At 35.7% G+C, this 23,179-nt stretch overlaps 2 protein-coding genes across 2 annotated transcripts; both read left to right on the top strand.

Moving 5' to 3' along the window:
• The first annotated feature begins 573 nt into the window (after positions 1–573).
• Positions 574–3,762, top strand: LOC108782818 (protein hunchback). Its single transcript, XM_018551193.1, has 2 exons — positions 574–698; positions 2,032–3,762. Exons 1-2 carry the CDS (start codon positions 574–576, stop codon positions 3,662–3,664), a joined length of 1,758 nt encoding a protein of 585 aa, XP_018406695.1. The 3' UTR covers positions 3,665–3,762.
• Positions 3,763–10,817: 7,055 nt separating this feature from the next.
• Positions 10,818–22,985, top strand: Ufd4 (ubiquitin fusion-degradation 4-like). Its single transcript, XM_018551262.1, has 19 exons — positions 10,818–10,957; positions 11,051–11,285; positions 11,379–11,719; positions 11,782–12,841; positions 13,514–13,910; positions 14,474–14,740; positions 14,836–15,389; positions 15,500–16,406; positions 17,245–17,531; positions 17,636–17,893; positions 18,021–18,228; positions 18,481–18,681; positions 18,968–19,227; positions 19,381–19,539; positions 19,929–20,144; positions 20,226–20,470; positions 20,580–21,150; positions 21,269–22,323; positions 22,652–22,985. The coding sequence occupies exons 1-19, from the start codon at positions 10,818–10,820 to the stop codon at positions 22,932–22,934; spliced, it is 7,644 nt and encodes a 2,547-aa protein (XP_018406764.1). The 3' UTR covers positions 22,935–22,985.
• The last annotated feature ends 194 nt before the right edge of the window (positions 22,986–23,179 follow it).

Raw genomic sequence — 23,179 nt, 5'->3', positions numbered from 1 at the left:
AAAACTATTTGAAATAATAAATGTACAGTATATACATATAAAAGTAAAACAATTTTAGAAAGTTTTGAGAATTTCTTTTTCATCTAATTAGATAAATTGTATTCTCAGATATATGTAGATATAATATTATAATCCCACGTATACCATACAATTTATTTTGATAAAACATATTTGCATGTTACATGCTTTAAATAGATGAAAAGAAAGGATTAATTGCTCCACAAATTCTTCAATATTTAATTTATATTTTGGATATATTTTTATCATTTGATTTATTAAATTATTTATCATACACCAAATATTTCGATATTGACACATCTCTTAACACTAATCTTTATACAAAAATACTTTGATTTTATATCTTTACAGAAAAAAGTTGAAGAACGAGAGCAGTTTCTTCGAGTTTGATGTTTCTTCCGATCATTATTCCACCAATCTGTCGAGAAGTGATTGATGGTTTTTTTTTAAGGCAAATTGTAACTTATACTTACTACCAAGTATAGTCGAGTGCAACTTATTAAAAAAAACTTTAATTTATCCAAGAATTATTTATGCGGTATCCAAATATTATGAATGAGTCTCAAACTCGATCGATCGTCGAGCATCATGTCAAATATTGTTTCATTACCCAACGAAAGTATTAATTCCATACAAAACATTCTGCAGTGTCCGTTATGTATATTCGCTACATCAAACAGGTACGCTCTACCCTTAATCTTCTAATTATGAACATCATAGGTATATTTTATAACTGATTAGATAATCTAATCTTGATTAATGATTACGGACTCTCGCAGTGTTCTAGAAGTAACGATGTGTGATATAATCCATATATTCAATCAAGTATACCTATAACTCCTAAAAGTAAAATATACTCAATTTATGAAGAAGAAAAAATAAAAGAAATTTCAAGCGATTTCATTATGTACTTATTATCACGTTGAACTCTCATTCGCCCTATTACACATCATTAATATATCCCAGCAAACGTAAATGGATTGAAATGGATTAAAAAATGGATTCAGATTTACAGAAATACGCGCGCGCGCGGATTCTTGAATGTTAAAATGAATCCTTTTCAATCCTGAATACATTTTTATTCATTTATAGGAATTGTACGGAGCATATCTGTATGCCTTTCAATCTAAAAATAATATCAGCTTTTTCAGTCATCGTGAATACTGTTCAATTCAAAATTTTGAATAGGGAACGCAGTTTTTCAATACAATTGCATCCAATTGAATCCAATTGATTTCTCAAAAAAATAGTTTTCGCTGTTTCAAATACACATTTGAATAGGACAAAATGTCCAATCCATTTTAATTCATTCTTATTTGCTGGGTATTGTACATATAATGTAGGCGAGCATATACCATAGATATCTTTGAATAGCGGGAACTCACCGAAAAATCATATCGAGATTTTTAAAAAAGCATTTTAAAACTTGAAATCTTTACTGTTCGTACCGTTATTTCGAAAAACAGTATTACACTGATATTTTGTGAATTTATACAAACATAAAGTGAAAATGTGTCTAACCTCAAAATTTTTTATTATACAAAATTTGAGAAGTTCCACAACGCGAACTAAAATTGTGCACAAATGCGGTTTACATCTTTCGAATAAGTGAAAAATTTTGAGGTTTGACGCACTTTCGTTTGTGTTTGTGTAGCTTCACGAAATATCGAAGTAAGACCAATTTTTTGAAGTACCGGTTTGAAAAGTAGAGATTTCAAGTTTTAAAATGCTTTTTTAAAAATCTTGATACGAGAGGATTTTTCGTTGCGTTACCGCGCTATTCAAATATATTAAAAATATTTGCTAAAAGTTTAGTGGTCGACTTTTTTTCCTGTGAGTGTATATATAATTTGTTTAAATTGCCGTATATGTATATGCGGTTATTTTGAATGTACGTGTAACCTTTATCTATGTATGTAACATATTCAACTACCATATAATATCAAATAATGTTAAGTCAGTAAAATTTAAAGACGAATATTTAAAAAAAGCGCTAAATTCATTAATTTCTAGGTCAGAGTTCACCGAGCACCTAATTGTCCATTACACGTCAAAGTGCAACAATTCCAGTCTTAAAGCCGTCTTTGCGCATTTGCCAATTCTTAAATCCTCCTTAAATCAAGATGATAACAATTCTTCTTTTACATTGGCGAAATATAAACATGAGACAGAAGAGACTGACAAATCTTCTCTTCGTATTTCCTGCGTGAATTTACAAAGTAACATGGGCAAACAAAACAGAAGTTTCCGAGGGGCTAAAAATTGTAAACAGTGCAATTTCATAGCTAGTACGAAGATGGAATATTGGGAGCACATGCGTTGCCACATCAAAGGCTTTACATGCTCTGAGTGCTCCTTTGTTACCAAGTACAAACATCACATGAACCATCACTGGCTTAGCGTTCACGACGGCTCCAAGCCCTTTAAGTGCAGAAAGTGTTTGTACACATGCGTAAGCAAATCGATGTTGACTAGCCACCTGAAAAAGCACTCGAATATCTATCCATACAGATGCGCGGATTGTAAGTACAAGACCAAATTCTGTAACGCGTTGAAAAAACATTTACGAAAGAAGGAGCATCAGCCGGCAATGGTTTTGAACGCTGACGGCTCACCGAATCCACTGTCTATTATCGACGTCTACGGTACTAAACGAGGACCCAAGCAGAAATCATCTGCTAAAAACCATGAGAAGATATCAAAAAACACTGTCGCAACAAACAACACAAGCAATCGCCTCGATTCAATAGTGACTTCTCCTGCACCTTTGTCACTTTATTCGTCGATTGCTCGTTATTTAACTCAAACTGCGACAAACTGTGGAATAAGCAATGGGCATTGGATAAATCATGATATGAATAAGAATCAATCTGTCACTATGTTTCCTTATAGCGATTTGGTCGCCGCGTTCAATCTTTCGAATCACGTTCTGCTTCGCGAAGATGCGACATTAGCAGATGAAAATGTGCAGAAAACGGATCACGCACAGTCCAACGCTACATTAACGGAGTATACAAAGATGTCGACAATTTGGAATGCTGATAAAATGCCGGAGATGATTGTTCAGAATTTATCTCATTTCGACACAATTAGTAATTGTAACAATAACATCGGCGAATCCAATATTTCTGATAACGTAAAAGCTATTAGCGAATCCTCGACATTCGTGGCAGTAAAATCCCAGTTAGAGTGTTGCAGAACTGAATCTATAGATATACCATTGGATCTTCGCATAATCGACGCGATTAAAAAAAATCACATTCAGTTTCAGGCATTAACTGATACATCATCAAAAGTACTCTCAGGTACTAACAAACGTAAAGGTAAAGCGATAAAACTGGAACGTCGTTTAGATAACGTAAATAAGAAGTTAGAACAAAACAAAGATGTATCTTCTAATGATAAATCTCCATCGGATGATTTTTACAAAGTAAGCCAGCAAGTCAAGGATAGTAAGAACAAAATCGATTTATTTGATGTTAAACTCACTTGCCACTACTGTGAGATTGTATTCGGCAACGTCATCATGTACGCCGTACACATGGGTTGTCACAACTTTGATGATCCTTACACGTGCAATATATGCGGCCATCAATGTATCGATAAATTATCCTTCTTTTTACATATCGCTCAATCGGAGCATTAATAAAAGTGAAATTGCCTATAGTTGAATGATAGGTATATTTTGCATACGTGCTTCAGTCAAAAGAAAAGAGTACCTAATAATATGTATCGCGAATATAACACAACATACAGATACACAAACTTCCTGCGTTAAAATGTTTAAACTAGGCGAGCTATAGAGAAAGTTCAAAATTTCAATATTCTTCGCAATATATAATATTAGAATAAATTATCAGATTTAGATTTTAAATTGTAATTTGACTCTTATTCGCCCTGTTTAACATATCAATTATTATTATATGTATAAAAGAGTTCTTGAAATCTTCAATTTATTTGTTTTCAAAATTTCAATTTAATTGTAGTCAAAAAGTATCGAATAGGATCGTAATTGTCTGTTTTACCGATTAAACGGAATAATTTTTGTGTCGCAATTCGTTTTCATTTTTTATAGATTTGAAAATTCTTTTCCAAAATTAAAGTATATACACATTAAAATATCTTATAATCTACGTAAGGTAGAATTTACACCAAGAAGAAGATTTAAAAATTGATAATCTGCGTTACTACACATTACTTATATATTCGTTATTAGTCCAATATGGCGTCTACCTAGATACACACACACATAATATTTATAAAATAGTTACAAAGTATTTTTAAAATAAGTAATATTTATATACAATAAATAAGTAATATTTATAAAATATATGTACAAAGTATTTGTAAATATAAATTATTTTATAAGTATTATGTTTTATTTAGTCTATAAAAACGACGACACAAAGATGTGTAAATACTAATAAATATTTATTATAAATATTCTGTGCTGTCTGGGTATGAGCTGTCAACATTGTGAACGAATCCTCGATATAAAAACAATTTACAATATATATTAATGAAATAGTAGTCCATAAATATACTTACTTTATATGAACAAACACTATTGAATTCTTAGAATTAGACTTATCGATAAAACAAACGATTATAGGATTCCCTTAGTCTTTAACCCCGGATCTACAAAATACAGTTTTAAGCCTTAGCCATAAGAAATGGACGAATCATAATCGATTATTCTCCTCGAATTCGACTGTAATTAATTAATTTCGTACGGTTTAAAACACCTATTGTAGATCCGGGGTAAGGGATCATTTTTTGACAAATTACGTTATCGCAGCTCGATGTAGGCTTAAGGGAATCCTATATATATCTATATATATATATAAACAATGTATGTTGTATATAATATATATATGTATATAATATATATATATACAATAATATATATTATATATGATATTATGTATAATATATGTATATATTCAATATATACATATATATATATGAATATCAAAACGACAGATAAGATATTCGATCGAAGTTATTTTGAAATAATTATTTTTAACAATATATATGATACGTGTATTTATACAATACGCCTCGAGTTTTCGTTACTTGTCAAAACTGAAATGGACAGGTATTGCAATCAATACCGCAAATTTTGTATTTTTATAAAGATGAAACAAACGTAAAGATCACTTTTACTGTGTGTATGTGGAATATAAGCACCGCGATATTATTCAGATTTCAATCTTTATTAATAACAAAGAGTGAATAAAGAAAATGATAGAGAATGCTAGCTGTGATTTAGAGATTAATATCCAGCATTTACATTATTTAATTATCTCGAAATATTTCTTCCCAATGTAAACTGTTTACATTAATTTGATTTATTAATAAATTGATGATTTAATGCAAAAGTTTCCATTGATTAGAAATTCCGAATTATTGCTGCAATCATTAAATTAGACAATTTATATGTACACGTATATACATGTATTCATGTATATATAGATATACATAATGTATAACGGGTTTTAGAGAAATTTTTTTCAAAATTTTCAAGATACTAACAATCTAATTTGAGACTAACAAATAATTATCAAATAAAATAAAAGTATGATTTTCTATTATTTCTATTATTATTTTTATTATTTCTCAATAGTTGTTTGCATATTCTTCGAGTTAAATTTTTTCAACACACATTTATACTTACTCTTTTTCAATGTATAATTTTCCTCACAGTCTTACGTACATACACTGTACATTTATATAATTAGCGAAGTAAAATTTAATAATTAAGTAAAGTGTTATGGTATATCTTTATATATATAATAAAATAGAGTGCCAGATTTATTTTGACGAATTTCACACGTAGTTACTGTGTTTTTTAATTATTTTCCATTTTTGTTCTGTTTCTCTTCTATTTATTTGCGTGCTACTCTTCATTACTCGCAATAATATTGATAACTGAAACCAAAATCTTATTAAACGGATACATAAACATTATTCTTTCCGAACATTCCAAGACTTGTTCAAAGAAAAAATTGTTTTTATTTAATTACATTAATTTAATTGTTTTAAATTACACTTTTTTTTTACATCGAAACTCTATTTTTTGTTGATTAATTTAATCTAATGATGATGTAAATTTTTTTATTCACGTGATTGAGACATATCGATACTAAGCGAATTTTGTTTATTCGTATACTTATATGTAGGTCTTATGTAAAAATTCGATTCCGTTTTGATATGCAATGTGTAAATCATATATGCATTCTTTTTCACTTGCTTCAGACCGTACGGTTCTTATTGTTTTTATATTTTCCTTCAAAATTTCATGATAAATTGCTATCGAGAAATTTTCTTATATTTTTTTTAAACATTATATATTCTTTAATGTTTATGTTTTTTTATGCAATAATTAAGAAAAATTTGCGTAATAAGATCGTGATAAACGTATTATGATAAGCGTATAATATGTATTATATAGAAATTACATATACAGAAACATATATACGGCACACTCGCAACTATAGGGGAATATATATATATATAAATAATGTATTTTTTCAAACAAAATTATTATAAAGAATGTATTATATATTTCTAATAAAAGACGCATTATATCGTAAAGATGAAATATATCTTGATTAATCAAAGTGTCACCATCAAAATTATCGTATAACATATATCCCAGCAAACACTAACCCAGATAGCCAAACCCACCAAAAGCACGCATTGCAAATTTACGCTACATATTATTATGGCAAAAATCGAGCAGCAGTCGAACACGGTTTACCGTTTCAGTATAGCCATAACAGAAATACAACATAAATAGAGCAGACTGCGTCATAATACACTAGCAAAAATTCTGTAAAAATTCATCAAACTTTGCCGAAATAAAGCAAGCAGAAATCGAGCAATACATGCTGACAAAATAAATTAACAAAGAATAGATCAAAACTTGATATAAAATAGAACGTGATCTGCCCTATCAGCCATTGATGGCGAAGACGCAGCAAAAATCATGCATAATCTGTCTATTTATATAAAATTAAATATTAAATTATCTATTTATAAAATATTTTTATTAAAAGTATATATAGATAATTCGAAACATCTCTGTCAATAAGGTAACAGTGGAGCAGAGTACGTTAGGTGAACGACTCAGAACTGGACCGTGGATCGAGGAGTCACGAGTTCCAAATCCTATCAGGTTTAAAAGTTTTTTCCCAAGTTATTAGTCAGTTCAGCATTTAAGGAGAGGACACAAATGATGGAGAAAGAAATCTAATTAAAATAAGAATTTAATTAAATTAAAAATTGTTGTAACTTTTTTTTTCGGCAGTCTATGCGCGATTTTTGCTGCGTTTTTGCTGTCAGTACTAGTTATGTCAGGTTGTGCTGTATTTTTACTGCGTTTCGCTGTCACGATGTGTTAGCAAATAATGATTGATTTTTGTTGTATTTTTATCGTTGTATTATGTTGGCAGGCTAAGCTGCTAGAACCTGGATAGCAAAATGCTAGCAGTATGCCAGCAAACTTGATCATGACGTTACAGCAGATATCAAGCTGCTGCTTCCTCATTAAGCTTAGTTTCTTACAGCTTAGCCTGCCAACATAATACAACGATAAAAATACAACAAAAATCAATCATTACTTGCTAACACATCGTGACAGCGAAACGCGGTAAAAATACATCTTAACCTGACATAACCAGTACTGACCATAGAGATAGTAGTACTAGAGTCGCATTGTCGGAAATTTGAGGAGTGGGGGTAATTCTATCTAGAAAAGGACGCACTCATTTGGAACCATGGTGGAAGTATACATCCACCATGTTTGGAACTGTTTCGTTCTCTCTCGTTTCGCGCATGCGTATAGCCGTATACTCTGAGAGAAGGGATTGAAAGAAAGAATAAGGAACTGAAAGAGCAACCCTTGGCACTGGGAAACCCTTAGGGCGGGTTCACACCTTGACGGAAAAGTGGAAAGCGGAAGAGCAGTTAACCGATCAGAACTCGCCCTGGTAGTAAAAAGTACAAATCTAAGAGAAAGTCGACTACTTGATTGGCTTTTCCGCATTCTGCTTTTCCGTCAAGGTGTGAACGCGCCCTTAGGGTGCAAACCCATGCAGCGGAATAGCGTAACGCGGAACGAGAGCAGAACTAATAACGAGCATTCCGTGTTTCTAAAGAAACTCGTGATTGGTTCTACTCTTGTTCCGCGTTACGCTATTCCGCTGCATGGGTTTGCACCCTTAGAGCATATATACATGGAGGAGGAATTGCCTATGCCGCCTATAGACCAAAAGTGTATCCAAGATCTGTGCGAGAGAGAAAGGTATAAATTCCTAATCGTTTTCTGTGCGCATGCGTTGAACTGAATTTAACATGTAAAATCCCGTTCATTATGAGTTGTGGCCTTGTCAACAGTTTATTTGAATATAGTTTTGCATTTTATTTTAAAAAATGTCCTGCGTTTATTGTGTTTTGTGCAGCAATTGTGATAAATCGGTTTCTTATTATGCGTAAGTATAAGTGTAATATTTTGTTTCTATTTGTATTATGTAATGAAACGTAGGTTAGATTTTGTACCAAAAAATGCGTAAAAAATAATTTTCTTGCAACTTATAAATTTAATTATTTTTGTTATTAACAGATTTCCAAAAGAAGAGGATATTCGCAAGCAGTGATTATGTCAACTATTATTCATTGTAACTGACATATTTTCAGAGTAGTAATTTCAATCTTCAGAGCATGCTCTGCTCTGATTGGTTAGTTTCCAACATACAACCGTAATCTCAATCGCAACATTGCGCGCGCAACCCGTAAAGCCGTAATCACACTAGTGATTGTGCGATTGTGATTGAAGATTATTTCTCAACCAATCGGAACAAAGCAATCGGTGATTGCTTTGCTCTGATTGGTTGAAAAGTATTCCTCAATCGTCAATCACAATCGCTCAATCGCTAGTGTGATTACGGCTTAATGTGATTACGGCTCAAGGCTGAAATCAGACTATGCATTAAAAATTGAGATTGAAGATTGAAAGATTAAATTTTGGCTAATAAAAATAATAAGAGCTAAAATTCCTTTATCCTCATCGGTCAAATTTCAATTTTTAATCTTCAATCTCAATCTTCAATGCGCAGTTTGATTTCGGCTTAACAGACAAACTTTACCAAAAAATGGAACAATCGGCCCTGAGTTGAAAACTTGATTGGCTGACAGATCCCCACTACTTTCAATCCATTGCGCATCCACCGGATAGGTCACTTCACTTTCTTGAGCCGGGGAACGTGTGGCGCAACTGGCGAGGTGGCGAGTTTAGGCGACTAGGCGAGTTGCATGACTCGAGTCTGCATTGAAAATGAACGTCACATATGTAAATGGCGAGAAGTATGTATGACGCAGACGTATCGACGGTATAAAGAAAGAAATATTTACAGTACAAGTGCTTTGTTAAGTCGATCCGTTAATACAAAACCTAATTTGCGTTGTTAACAGATGAAATATACACATACATACGTAGTGCATACATATGTATATTTAATCTGTTCTTTTCCGCGGTGGTAAACGCGACACTTCTGCAAAAGGATGACGAGTTGACCTATCACGAGGAATGGAATGTCTTGTACAACGGTACGCTCCAACGACAGGCGTGCGTATATGCTTGCGCGTGTGTTACGTACACGATTGATGCGCGTCCTGTGATGTGTGTGAATCTGTCCTGTACAATCTGTCGAAAATATGATCGTGCTACTATTTCTTTGTCTTAATTACTTATCTCTTTAAAATAGATAAATACGATTAGGTTTCCTATTTATGTCGCATTGTCTTGTCAATGGACGTTCTTTCTATCTTTATTACGCTCGAGCCATAATAGCGGTACAAGTATATCAATGTATCATGATCGCACTTTTCTTTCGTCAATCCCATCGATCTTGTTACTCGTAATGACATTCGATTTGCATCTCATGCCCCCTATGTCTAATATCTTACAATTAACAAACAATGAGGTGACAGCAAACTATCAAACATTTGTATCGTTCTAAAATTTTAAAAGGTATTACAGTTTACGTTTTCATATTCAATTCAATTGTACATTTTGTATTGCGAAGGAATAGGATAGACTTGTGTTTGTACAATGACATTGTGCTTATAATGTTTGTTTGTCCTGCTTACTCTTTTTGCCTTAAATAACATCAGTAGTTGTAACACAATTTGCATAGTTCAATGATTTGTCTAATTTTCAGAGTATTGAAATAAAATCGATCCATTCAGTGCTGTTGAAAGTATAAGGTAAATTGTGAACACGTTATATTACATTTTTCAATAGAGAAATGTAATCGTTTAATTTACATTTTTAACGATTTATGGCAATTAATAAGTATTTCCTCAACTTTGATTTGTTTAATTCGTTATAGCTCTGTATTTTCCATCATTTGTTACGTACCTATTCAAGGGATTGCTTTATACAGTACAGTAGCTGATTAAAAATCTTTACTATATATTGGTTGTGAATCCAAGATTCACTGCTTGCACTAAAAATCTGTGGTCTATGCTACATGCATAAAAAAAATTTTCGCACTGGCAATGAATTTTCAAACACAACTGTAGAAATATGGACGATTGTTATCGAGTGTTTAGATAAAATGGTCAAGCTGTTTCTTAATTTGTATTAATTTACTATAGTTTACAATAGTTTGCATATATATTTAAAAGATTATTTTTCTTTTGAAAAGTAACGACTTTCAACGTCAAGTTGTAATACTTGTAGAGATTTAGATACAACACAATTAAAATGTATTAAAATATGTTTCCTTTTTTAGATGGCAGAAGTTGATCCTGAGACTTTATTAGAATGGCTCAGTATGGGGCAAGGAGACGAAAGAGACATGCAGTTAATAGCATTAGAACAACTGTGCATGTTGTTACTCATGTCTGACAATGTGGATCGTTGCTTTGAATGGTAAAAATAACTGCAACTGATGTCATTCACACAGCACATAATGTATAAACGCTTTATATGTATCCTGTCATATATTTTGCATTACGTTCTCAGCTGTCCTCCGCGTACATTTCTCCCAGCACTGTGCAGAATCTTTTTAGATGAATTAGTGCCGGACAGTGTCCTCGAAGTGACTGCTCGAGCTATCACGTATTATTTGGACGTCTCTGCGGAATGTACGCGTAGAGTGGTTGCCATGGAAGGTGCAGTAAAGGCCATCTGTAGTCGTCTCTCTGGTGCTGGACTTGGTTCTAGAGTTAGTCGAGACTTGGCAGAACAATGTATAAAGGTCCGATGCATTAAATTAAGTCAGTTTCATGTAAAATTTCTGGATTACATATGTCTAGAATATTGATGAAATGTCTTTGATATTTTAAATCAGGTATTAGAACTTGTATGCGCCAGAGAGGCAGGTGCCGTGTTCGAAGCTGGTGGTCTGCCATGCGCGTTGTGTTTCATCCGAGAACACGGAGCGCGCGTACATCGGGACACGTTGCATTCGGCGATGGCAGTCGTTACTCGTCTATGTGGCAAAGTTGAACCTCAGGATAGAGCTTTACCCGATTGTGTTGAGGCTCTATCAGTGTTACTTAGACACGAGGACGCACACGTTGCCGATGGCGCGCTTCGTTGCTTCGCTTCGCTGGCGGATAGATTTTCCAGAAGAGGAACAGATCCCGCACCATTAGCATCAAATGGATTGGTTTCTGAACTTTTATATCGGTATGTCCTTGGTGCTGCAATTGTATCGTTTTATATCTTTTCTTATGCGAATCATTTTCTAGATTGTCAAATGCGGCAGGCCCTGGCACATCCGCTACGGCGACTTGCAGCAATCCAAAGACACCTCCGTCATCCAGTACCATAACCACAGTTCCGACTCCGGAACCAAAATCCTGTGCTTCTGTTTCAACTATAATTAGTCTTTTATCGACGCTTTGTAGAGGGTCACCGTCCATTACGCACGATCTTCTACGTTCAGAATTGCCAAATGCGATAGAAAAAGCACTAAAGGGAGACGAACGATGTGCTCTTGACTCCATGAGACTGATTGATCTTTTGCTAGTCTTACTGTTTGAGGGAAGATCAGCGTTAGGACGTAGCACTACTGGCGGTCCATCTGGTCCCTTGCTACCAAGACTGAGACGTTTGGATAGCGCTGGAGAAAAGTCGCACAGACAATTAATCGATTGCATACGCTCGAAAGATACGGACGCGTTGATAGAAGCGATTGATACAGGAGGGATTGAAGTTAACTTTATGGACGATGTTGGGCAAACTTTACTCAATTGGGCCTCGGCATTCGGTACTCAAGAGATGGTCGAATTCTTGTGCGATAGAGGAGCAGACGTTAATAAAGGTCAACGATCGTCCAGTTTACATTACGCGGCTTGTTTTGGAAGACCAGCTATCGCCAAAGTTCTACTTAGACACGGTGCTAATCCTGATTTAAGGGACGAGGATGGTAAAACACCTCTAGATAAAGCCAGAGAACGTGTCGATGAAGGACATAGAGAAGTTGCAGCTATCTTACAATCGCCTGGAGAATGGATGTTACCACCGAGTCAAGAACATAGGAAACTTGAGACGGAAGTGGAAGAATTTACAGAACCTAAGGGAGATCCTGAAATGGCGCCTGTTTATCTAAAAAGATTGTTGCCCGTCTTTTGTGCAACTTTTCAGTCGACTATGTTACCAAGTGTTAGGAAAGCAAGCTTAAGTTTAATTAGAAAAATGGTGCATTACATCCAGCCAGAATTGCTTATAGAAACTTGTGGCTCCGATAAAACCGGGGGATGTGGAGCTATGCTTGTTGAAGTAATTGCCAATGTTTTAGACAATGAGGTAAGCGCATAATAATAGTAATTATTCAACTACTGTTGACACAAAAGATTTGTGTTCTTATATACATTGAACGGCATTATGTCACATTTATGGACAACTACTAGTATTAGTAAGATAATTAAAGAAAGAGCGCGCGTATACATGTATGTATATATATATATATATATATACATGAAGAAACCTATATCTTAAATATTATATAACAAAGGAGAAAGGCTCCAAGAAATGAATTATTTACTAAAAAATAAGTCAATGCAAGCTGATATTCGTATGTAAAATTTTGTAATCTATTTGATTAATAAAATCTGGTTTGAAAGATTCATTAAGAAAGAAAAATAACACCGTTTACTACATCTATTACGTTTTGCAGCTTTGCAAAGTAAACTGCAATTCTCTCAATTTTTTATAATAGTAAATCATATGACGTACAACATTTAGGGACCTATTCTGTAACGATATCGTTAAATTATCGTTGCGCAGCTACTTTTGGTATACAAAACCTGCGCAATGATAATGTAACGATATCATTGCAGTCATTAAAAGTTATAGAATAGGCCCCTTATTTTTATCCCTTTATGTTTCTGGCAGGAAATTTTTATTGTTATTGTTTTTTGTCTCGACTTTTTATACTTTAAACTATTTAAAAACTTGTATATTTTTTAATATTAACAGGAAGACGAGGACGGTCATTTGATCGTCTTGCAAATGATACAGGATCTGATGATTAAAGGCAAAGATGAATTCTTAGAACATTTCGCACGTTTAGGAGTATTTTCCAAAGTTGCCACTTTAGCCGGGCCACAAGAGACTACACCTGAGCCAGAAGCGGAATCGAATCAATCAGGAGAAGAGCAAAGAATGGAAGATGCGAAAGAATTGTTAATAGGAAGAGCGTATCACTGGAGAGATTGGTGCATATGTCGAGGACGTGATTGTCTTTACATATGGTCTGATGCGGCGGCTTTAGAACTATCGAACGGAAGTAACGGATGGTTTAGATTTATTCTTGATGGCAAACTGGCAACTATGTACTCTAGCGGAAGTCCGGAAGGTGGAACAGACACATCTGGTGAGCACACATAAATCACCCACCTACGCACAAACACACAAATACATACAATGTACGTACGCTTGATCTTATATTCGCAAAAGTCAACTCGCATCATTTTTCATATTTTTCATCTCACTGTTACTATTTTCTTTATTGCTTTTCATCGTTGATGATAAACGAATACTTATATATAAATTCCTATATGTGTGTATTTCCTCAATATGTCACTTTATACGTTATATTTTCCATTTGTGATTAACTTTCATTAGGGGAATTATGTAAAAAATAACTGGTTTTACTAACTGCCTACAGGAAAGGGGAGGAACACAGAGTCGCTTACAACTGAAGGTAGGTCATATACGTGTTTAACTCGTGTAATGACTCGCACATTATATACTTACTATCTTTTTTAGTACATTCTATAATTCTACGTGCGATATAAGAATATTTAGCACAACTTTACTTTCTTCCTATAATAATGACATATTATACATACATTTCATTCTCTTTCAATGTCTTGAAATCATTGTCAAGCGAGATAAATAATAAATCATCTGACACAATATGTCCGTACGTTGCAGAAAATCGTGGTGAATTTTTGGAGAAGCTGCAAAGAGCGCGTAGTCAGTTAAAAGTGAATTTTGTAAGTCAACCTGTGCTCTCTCGGCCTGGTACTACACGCCTGGTCGTAGGAAATTGGGCATTATCTAGTAGAAAGGAAAGCGAATTATGTATACATAATAGTGATGGTCAACAACAAGCAACCATTTTAAGAGAAGACTTGCCAGGTTTTATTTTTGAATCAAACAGAGGTACTAAGCATTCCTTTACAGCGGAAACGAGCTTAGGTATGAAGGGAGTATCTCATTATATCAGCGTAATACTATTAATCCAGTTAAAATTTAAGAAGTCTTGTGATTATCTGTCGTAATTTACTTTATAGGTCCAGAATTTGCAGCAGGTTGGACTGGTAAAAGAGGGAAAAGGTTAAGATCGAAGATCGAAGCGATTAAACAGAAAGTTAAAGTACAAGCGCAAGAGATATACGAACGTTACTTTAAAGCAGCTCAAGCTCAACCACGCGGTGTAGTTGCTAAGCTCGGTGCCATTGTTAATCAAATAGAAAAAGCATCCCAAAAGCAGCAATCTGGGAGTCGGGAATGGCGCAATATATTGCAAACTGCGTTAGAACAACTCAAAGTATTATTGAATGAAGAAGGTCGAGTTTCCGCATACGAACTGCACTCCAGTGGTCTTGTACAAGCGTTGCTTGCTTTGTTGGCTGCGCCCCTTGGACCCTCGCCCCCGACATTGAGAGCAACTAAACTTAGAATGCAAAGGATAACTGCATTTAAGGGTTGCTTCCAAACAAAAGACACAAATAAAGAGCCCAACTCGGCTAAGATTTTAGTCCATAAGTTGATTTCAGTGTTGGAATCAATAGAAAAATTACCCGTATATCTATATGACACACCCGGATCAGGCTACGGTTTGCAGGTAACAATGCATACGTATCGATAACGTAAACTTCTTTCGCACATACGCGCGCACGCGCTTACACACACACACACAAGTTTCTCATGCGCGTGTTTTATAACATCTTACAGATTTTGACGAGGAGATTACGTTTTCGATTGGAAAAAGCTTCTAGCGAGAGTGCGTTAATAGATAGATCTGGTCGCAGCTTAAAAATGGAACCATTAAGTACGATACAACAATTGGAGAACCATTTGTTAAAAATGGTAGCTAAGCAGTGGCATGATCACGATAGGTCTACATTTGCTTTCGTGAAAAGATTAAAGGAAGAAGATAGAATAACGTTCAAGTATCAGCATGACTTCGACGAAAATGGTTTATTATATTGGATCGGGACAAATGCTAAAACTTGTTCTGAATGGGTAAACCCGGGGCAATATGGATTAGTTGTCGTTACGTCGAGCGACGGACGAAATCTTCCATACGGTCATCTTGAGGATATACTCAGCCGTGATCCATCGGCATTAAATTGTCATACTAACGACGACAAACGGGCATGGTTCTCGATAGATCTTGGAGTTTGGATTATTCCAAGCGCTTATACCTTGAGACACGCGAGGGGATACGGTAGAAGTGCATTAAGAAATTGGATGTTTCAAGCGTCAAAGGATGGAATTACCTGGATAACGTTATACGCTCATGTAGACGATTGTTCCTTGAATGAGCCTGGCAGTACATCTACTTGGACATTGGAGCCACCGAGTGAAGAGACGCAAGGCTGGCGACATTTACGTCTACAGCAAATTGGCAAGAACGCTTCAGGACAGACGCATTATCTCTCCGTATCTGGTTTTGAGGTTTACGGAGAAGTTACTGGAGTGTGCGAAGATTTAGGTCGTGCAGCGAAGGAAGCAGAAGCCGGTGTACGGAAGCAGAGAAGATTTATTAAAATGCAAGTTCTTAAACATTTAGTTGCAGGAGTTCGAGTGGCTAGAGGTCTAGATTGGAAGTGGAGAGATCAGGATGGTGTACCACCAGGTATATGTACGAGTATAATAATTTTATCGTCAATATGTTATATGTATACAGGGTGTTCCCGGGTTAAATGGCCGAAATACGTATTTAGGACCTCAAAACAAAGAAAAATTTCCTCTGGAAGAATTCTCGCAAACGCTTCGTTCAAGAGATATTGACTTATCAAGTTACTGAACTGTAGGAATATTATAATGTCGAAATGTCGCTTTTTGCTTTGTTTTGAAAGTCGTAGATAGGCTTATGTTCGCAATGTAAACAAAGCTCCTTTCATACGAAATAATTAAGTTATTATTTCGTTTATAATACTTCTTAAATTACAAAACTATAGGAATAAATAAATGTAAAAATAAGACAGGTTTAACTTCTTTATTGCTTTACAGTAATAACAAATTAATTATGAAATATTTTGTTCAAAATGACGGCTTCCAGCTCGGAGACAAGCATTACATCTATTGATGACAGAACGGCTGATTGGCATTGTGTGGCTGTAATTTCATTGCACGCTTGCTCTATCCTCCGTTTTAATGATTGAAGGTCATTACGAATGAAAGGAGCTTTGTTTACATTGCGAACATAAGCCTATCAACGACCTACGACTTTCAAAACAAAGCAAAAAGCGACATTTCGATATTAAAATATTCCTACAGTTGAGTAACTTGATAAGTCAATATCTCTTGAACGAAGCGTTTGCGAGAATTCTTCCAGAGGAAATTTTTCTTTGTTTTGAGGTCCTAAATACGTATTTCAAATTTTGCCATTTAACCCGGGAACACCTGTATATATACATATATAGTATAACTGTATGTTCAAAGACGTAACGCTGGACCTGGTTTTAATATAGGTGAAGGCACAGTTACGGGAGAATTACATAACGGTTGGATAGACGTAACATGGGATCATGGTGGATCAAATTCCTATAGAATGGGTGCAGAAGGAAAGTATGACCTCAGATTAGTCGGCGCTGGTCTTGATACAGATAACACGACAAAATGTAAGAGTGGTGGAGGAGTTTTAACGGGTCGAAAATCAAACAGCACTCCTAGTTTACCCGATTGTACCGATACCGCTTTGCGTGGTTCGGTAGCTTCTACAGATCAAGCTGCGAGTGCGGATAATCTAGCGGCAAAGGTAAAATTTTTTTATCCGTCACATGCGTTTATTAAAGCTTCATATCGCTAGAGGCTATATATTCAAAGATATCATTCATGTAATTCTAATTTTGCGACAAGCAGCAAGCTGCTGAGTCGATAGCCGAGAGTGTGCTGTCGGTGGCCCGTGCGGAAGCAGTGGTTGCCGTAACTAGTGAGAGCGGAGCAAATTCGACGAGCGAACTTTCAGTTGTATTGCATCCCAGACCAGATACAACTGTTACTAGCGATCTAGCTACTATCGTCGAGAGTCTCACTCTTAATACAGACTGTCCCGTTAATAGCACTAGTAATCGAGCATCCAGCTCGAAACCTCTTTTCGCTACTGTGCGAGGAAACAAGGTGAATTGTGAAATTATTGTTACTGTTGTTATTATTGTTTAAAAGCAATATCTTCTCATCTTACTTTCTCTGATATATCATAGTTTATATGATAAATTTATATGTGTGCTATATATTATACATGTAGGCTAGTGGAGGCTTACTGAGTTTGGAAACCGCTGAAGTTTTGGATCGTATGAGAGAAGGTGCTGACAGATTGCGCAACAATACGAACAGTTTTCTGAGTGGTGAGCTCCTTGGTTTAGTTCCTGTTAGAATCAGCGTGTCTGGCGAGTCGGATGAAAACTTGAGGATTAAATCCGTACCGAGACATCATCCTACTGGCATCGCAGACGGTATGTGTATAGATGATATTTTGTTTCGACATAACTTTCAATATACTACTCATTTTAGCACTGTAACGCTTATATTTAAATCAGACATATCAATCAGATCGAGAGATTATCCATAACTATACATCTTTTAAATACCTCTCTTGTTTGTTTGCGATAAATATACGACCGCACTTTAATCAGTGACCGAATATTAATTTCCATCCCTCGTACTGATAGCGTATGTAAAAATTCCGTACATTTCCTTCGAATTAGTTGCTAAAGACTGTACTCGAGAGAAAGAAGCTAGCTCGTCTACGCAAAATACAACGGGCAGTTGTCCTGTTGTGGTTACCAATCCTATGTCGGTATCTGTGCCTAATCTCGCTTGTTCCGATGCTAACAATACCTTGGAATCAACAGCTGCTACTGGTTTGTTGGAAACTTTTGCTGCAATGGCGCGAAGACGAACATTAGGTTAGTTTCAAATTAAGTAATTACATGCGACAAAATTACATTTGTTATCATCTTATCATTATATTGTACATTTGTATTATCATTGTTATTATTATAATTATTATCGTCATTAAACCCCACCAGCATCTTTACACATACACTGAATGTTTGCGAAATGCTTACGCATAAAGTTATTTCTGTGATTTAGTTACATTAGGAAGATGATAATTTGTCTCTTTGCAGCAGTGCATCTTTTTCGTAATAAATAATTTTTATAAAAAACAAAAAAAAGGTAAAAAATTTCTAGGACCTGCGGGCGGACAACATCTCGCTTCAAATTCTAATACGAGTTGTAATCCAATTCGAGGACCAAATTCTGTGTCTAGTCTAGTACGATTGGCACTCAGTCCCAATTTTCCTGGTGGTTTACTTAGTACAGCGCAAAGTTATCCAAGTCTGACAAGTAGCGGACAAGTAGCTGGTAGTGGCGTTACTACGACAACTGGACCTGGTTTAGGACAAGCGCTTACTATGTCTCTAACTAGTACAAGTAGCGACAGCGAGCAGGTAAAATTACCATTTGAATAATTTTCTTTTTTTAATAATTAATATGTGTTCTATTGAAATTTATTTTCGTAAAGATTGTTTATTTACTTGAAAGAATGGGTGTGAGATGTAATTCAGCCTTGTAATATAATGTGCAAATATTCGTGGTTCCAGGTCAGTCTTGAAGATTTTTTGGAATCCTGCGGAGGTGTAGCGACTTCTAGCACCGGTGGAGGTCGTACTACCGGTGGACCAACGCTTTTGACTGAATTGGAAGATGATGAAGATGGTGTCCTAGAAGAGGAAGAAGATAATGAAGAAAATGATCAAGAAGTAATTGCACGGCATTTTCCATTTCATTAAGAGTTGTTTGTCTCTGAAATATGATAAGTCTCTAAGCTCGACAGATTGTATTCTGTCTTTGACTCATTCAGTCAGTCAGGATCGATCTCCTTGATTGCGCATAATTTGTTATGCTATGATTCTCTGTTAAAAAAAAAACATCTTGATATTTTCACTGTGGAAAAATTGAATCAATCTAATTGGTCGAAGAATGCGTCTACAAAATTGAACAGCTTCAGAATTACTGTGTTATCAAGTGGTAGGACCTATGACCTTGACAACATATGTCTAGATTAAGATCATTGAAACTGTGTTCACTAACGTGTAAAAAATGATCGTCATACACAATAAAACGTATAATCGTCATTGCATTACCTTAGGAAGAAGATGAAGAGAATGAAGAAGAAGGTGACGGTTGTGAAGGTGAATACGAAGAAGTAATGGTAAGTCGTAATCTTTTGGCAGCATTTATGGAAGAAGAGACACCACAGAGTAGCAAGAGACGTGCATGGGACGATGAGTTTGTATTGAAGCGTCAGTTTTCTGCTCTTATTCCTGCTTTTGATCCACGTCCTGGTCGAACTAACATTAATCAGGTAAGTAATGTAATAATCAGTAATAAATTAGATATGCTAATTTTTTTTAAGTTGCATTATTCTGAGGTATTTTTACGACAGACAACTGATTTGGAAGTTCCTCCTCCCGGCAGCGAGACGCAAGTTAACAGTCGCATAGGATCGTTGCCTATGCCTAGACTTTCTTTATCGTTGAAAGGACCAGGATTCCCGGGTATACCGGATGTCGAAATATCACTTTCGGATTCGCACGCTAGTATTTTTCAAGCGGTCCAAGAACTAATGCAGTTAACCGAATTGGGCAGCCGTCAAGAAAAATTGAAAAGAATATGGGAACCAACCTACACGTAATAATTTGAATTTCGTTGATTTTACACTGTTGTATCTTTAAGTCATAAGAAATCGGCAAATTATTATTTAATTGAGACTTTCCATCTTACTTTTTATTCCGTGTAGAATAATATATAAGGAAGCTAAGGATGAGGAATCGTCTGGCAGAGCAACACCGATCGTAACATTATATTCTCGTAATCCGACGCAGAACACAAACGCATGCACCGTCGAAGATGTTCTGCAACTCTTGAGACACGTATTTGTCTTGGGCACTATTCGGGACGAGGGCTTCTCGATAGAGCAAGACGAGTCGAATGATACGACTTACTGGCTTCATCCAGATGATTTTACATCAAAAAAAATCACGAACAAAATCGTACAACAAATTCAGGACCCACTGGCTTTGGCAGCTGGTGCACTGCCCAATTGGTGTGAAGAGCTCGCGCGAAGCTGTCCATTTTTGCTACCTTTCGAAACAAGACGACTTTACTTCAGTTGCACTGCTTTTGGCGCTTCACGGTCTATCGTATGGCTACAAACGCAACGAGACGCGATCCTTGAAAGACAAAGAACACCAGGTCTAAGTCCACGGCGTGACGATAGTCATGAATTTCGTGTCGGCAGGCTTAAGCACGAAAGAGTCAGCGTACCGAGGGGAGAAAAGCTATTAGATTGGGCAGAACAGGTGTTGAAGGTATAAACTTATAAAGGAAAAAAAAACCATGAAAATTGCATCAACAACCATGAAACAATATAAAAATACGCATCAACGTACATTAATTTATTTATTCTGTCTCCTTTTATTCCGGTAGGTACACGCAAGTCGTAAGAGTATACTCGAGGTAGCATTTGTAGGAGAAGAAGGCACCGGTCTTGGACCTACCTTGGAATTCTTTGCACTAGTCGCAGCAGAATTACAACGCAAAGACTTGAGTCTTTGGTTGTGCGACGACACCGTCGACGATAATGCCACTCGGATCTTAAACGAAGAGCAAACATGTATTTCTGGAGAGAAGATTCGACCTGTAGGATATTATGTAATGCGAGCCAGCGGCTTGTTCCCAGCCCCATTACCGCAAAATTCTACATGCTGCGATCGTGCTGTTCGATATTTCTGGTTCCTAGGAGTCTTCTTGGCAAAAGTTCTCCAGGATAATAGATTAGTAGATTTACCGTTATCCCGTCCATTCTTAAAATTAATGTGCCGTGGTGATATATCGAACAATGTTAATGAAAAGATCGGTCTTACCGGCGTTACGCAGGAAAGTATGTCATCTAGTATGTCGAGTAGCTTTATATCGGAAGAAGGGGAAAACGATGCTGTGTATTCTTCATTAGAACCTTGTCCGTGGTATGCCGGTTTATTAGACATAGAAGATCTTGTCGAGGTGGATCCTGTAAGGGGAGAATTTTTAAAAGAAATACAAAACGCGATCACGAAGCGTGATAGAACTTTTTCCGATGGTCCAAGTTCCGCTGACGAAGAAACATCATTGTATATTACTCATCCATCGGGCACTTCAGTGGCTATCGAGGATTTAGCATTAACCATGACATATTCACCAAGTTCGAAAATTTTTCAACATGATCAAATAGAATTGATGGAAGGTGGCTCGGATATCACTGTGACAAGAGAAAACGCAAGAGAATATGCAAATCTTACGATCAATTACTGCCTTAACCAAGGAATTTATAGACAACTCGAAGCGTTTAAATCGGGCTTTTCAAAAGTCTTTCCAATGGAAAAGCTCCATGTCTTTAGTCCAGACGAAATGAGAGCGATGCTTTGTGGAGAACAGAATCCACAATGGACGAGAGAAGATTTGCTCAATTACACTGAGCCAAAATTAGGATACACAAAAGAAAGGTAAGACAATATATCAACGATATGATGTTGTACTCTGTGTATAGTATCGTAACTTATTTTTTGTAATAAATTTATTATGAGAAAAATCTATACAAATCTGCACTATTCATGTGATATGGACTCACATGATAGACATAGCGTCAGACTGGAGTCCTATGAAGTGTGTTTGCCGCGTATCGCGTAACCACGTAACCAATAATCAATAAAACGCGAAACACAACAGCAGATTGCTTCTAATTGGTTACGCAGTTACGCGATACGTAGCAAATACGCTTCATCTGACTCCAGCCTTAATCTCACACTATTTCATTCAGTGCTATTTTTCCAGCCCTGGTTTCCAAAGATTTGTCAACGTACTGTTATCATTAACTGGATCTGAAAGAAAAGCATTCTTACAATTTGCCACCGGTTGTTCGGCTCTACCTCCAGGTGGTTTATGTAATTTACACCCCAGATTGACAGTCGTGCGGAAAGTGGACGCTGGTTCTGGTGGTTATCCTTCTGTTAATACTTGTGTTCATTACTTAAAATTACCAGAATATCCTACTGAAGAAATCCTGAGAGAAAGGCTGTTGGCTGCTACCCGAGAAAGAGGGTTTCATTTGAATTGAATTTATTCTCTTATCTCAAAATTCAAATTAGTCATAAATTATGCGGAGAAAAAAAATTATACTTAACAGATTGAGATAGGTATACATACATATGTGCGTGCGTGCGTGCGTGTTGTATATGTAAAAACAGATGTACGGCCTCTTTATTGTAATTTGATAATTTTATTTTTCTGGTACGAATTAGTATAAACAGATAGCAAAAATACGTATCTAAAATGTTTAAATATATTTCTTTGGTCTTTTTT

The sequence above is a fragment of the Cyphomyrmex costatus genome, unplaced genomic scaffold (genome assembly GCF_001594065.2).
Source record: "Cyphomyrmex costatus isolate MS0001 unplaced genomic scaffold, Ccosl1.0 scaffold135, whole genome shotgun sequence".
NCBI classification, from domain to species: domain Eukaryota; kingdom Metazoa; phylum Arthropoda; class Insecta; order Hymenoptera; family Formicidae; genus Cyphomyrmex; species Cyphomyrmex costatus.
The sequence above is the reverse complement of the archived record's forward strand: the minus strand, read 5'-3'. Positions and strand labels throughout refer to the sequence as shown.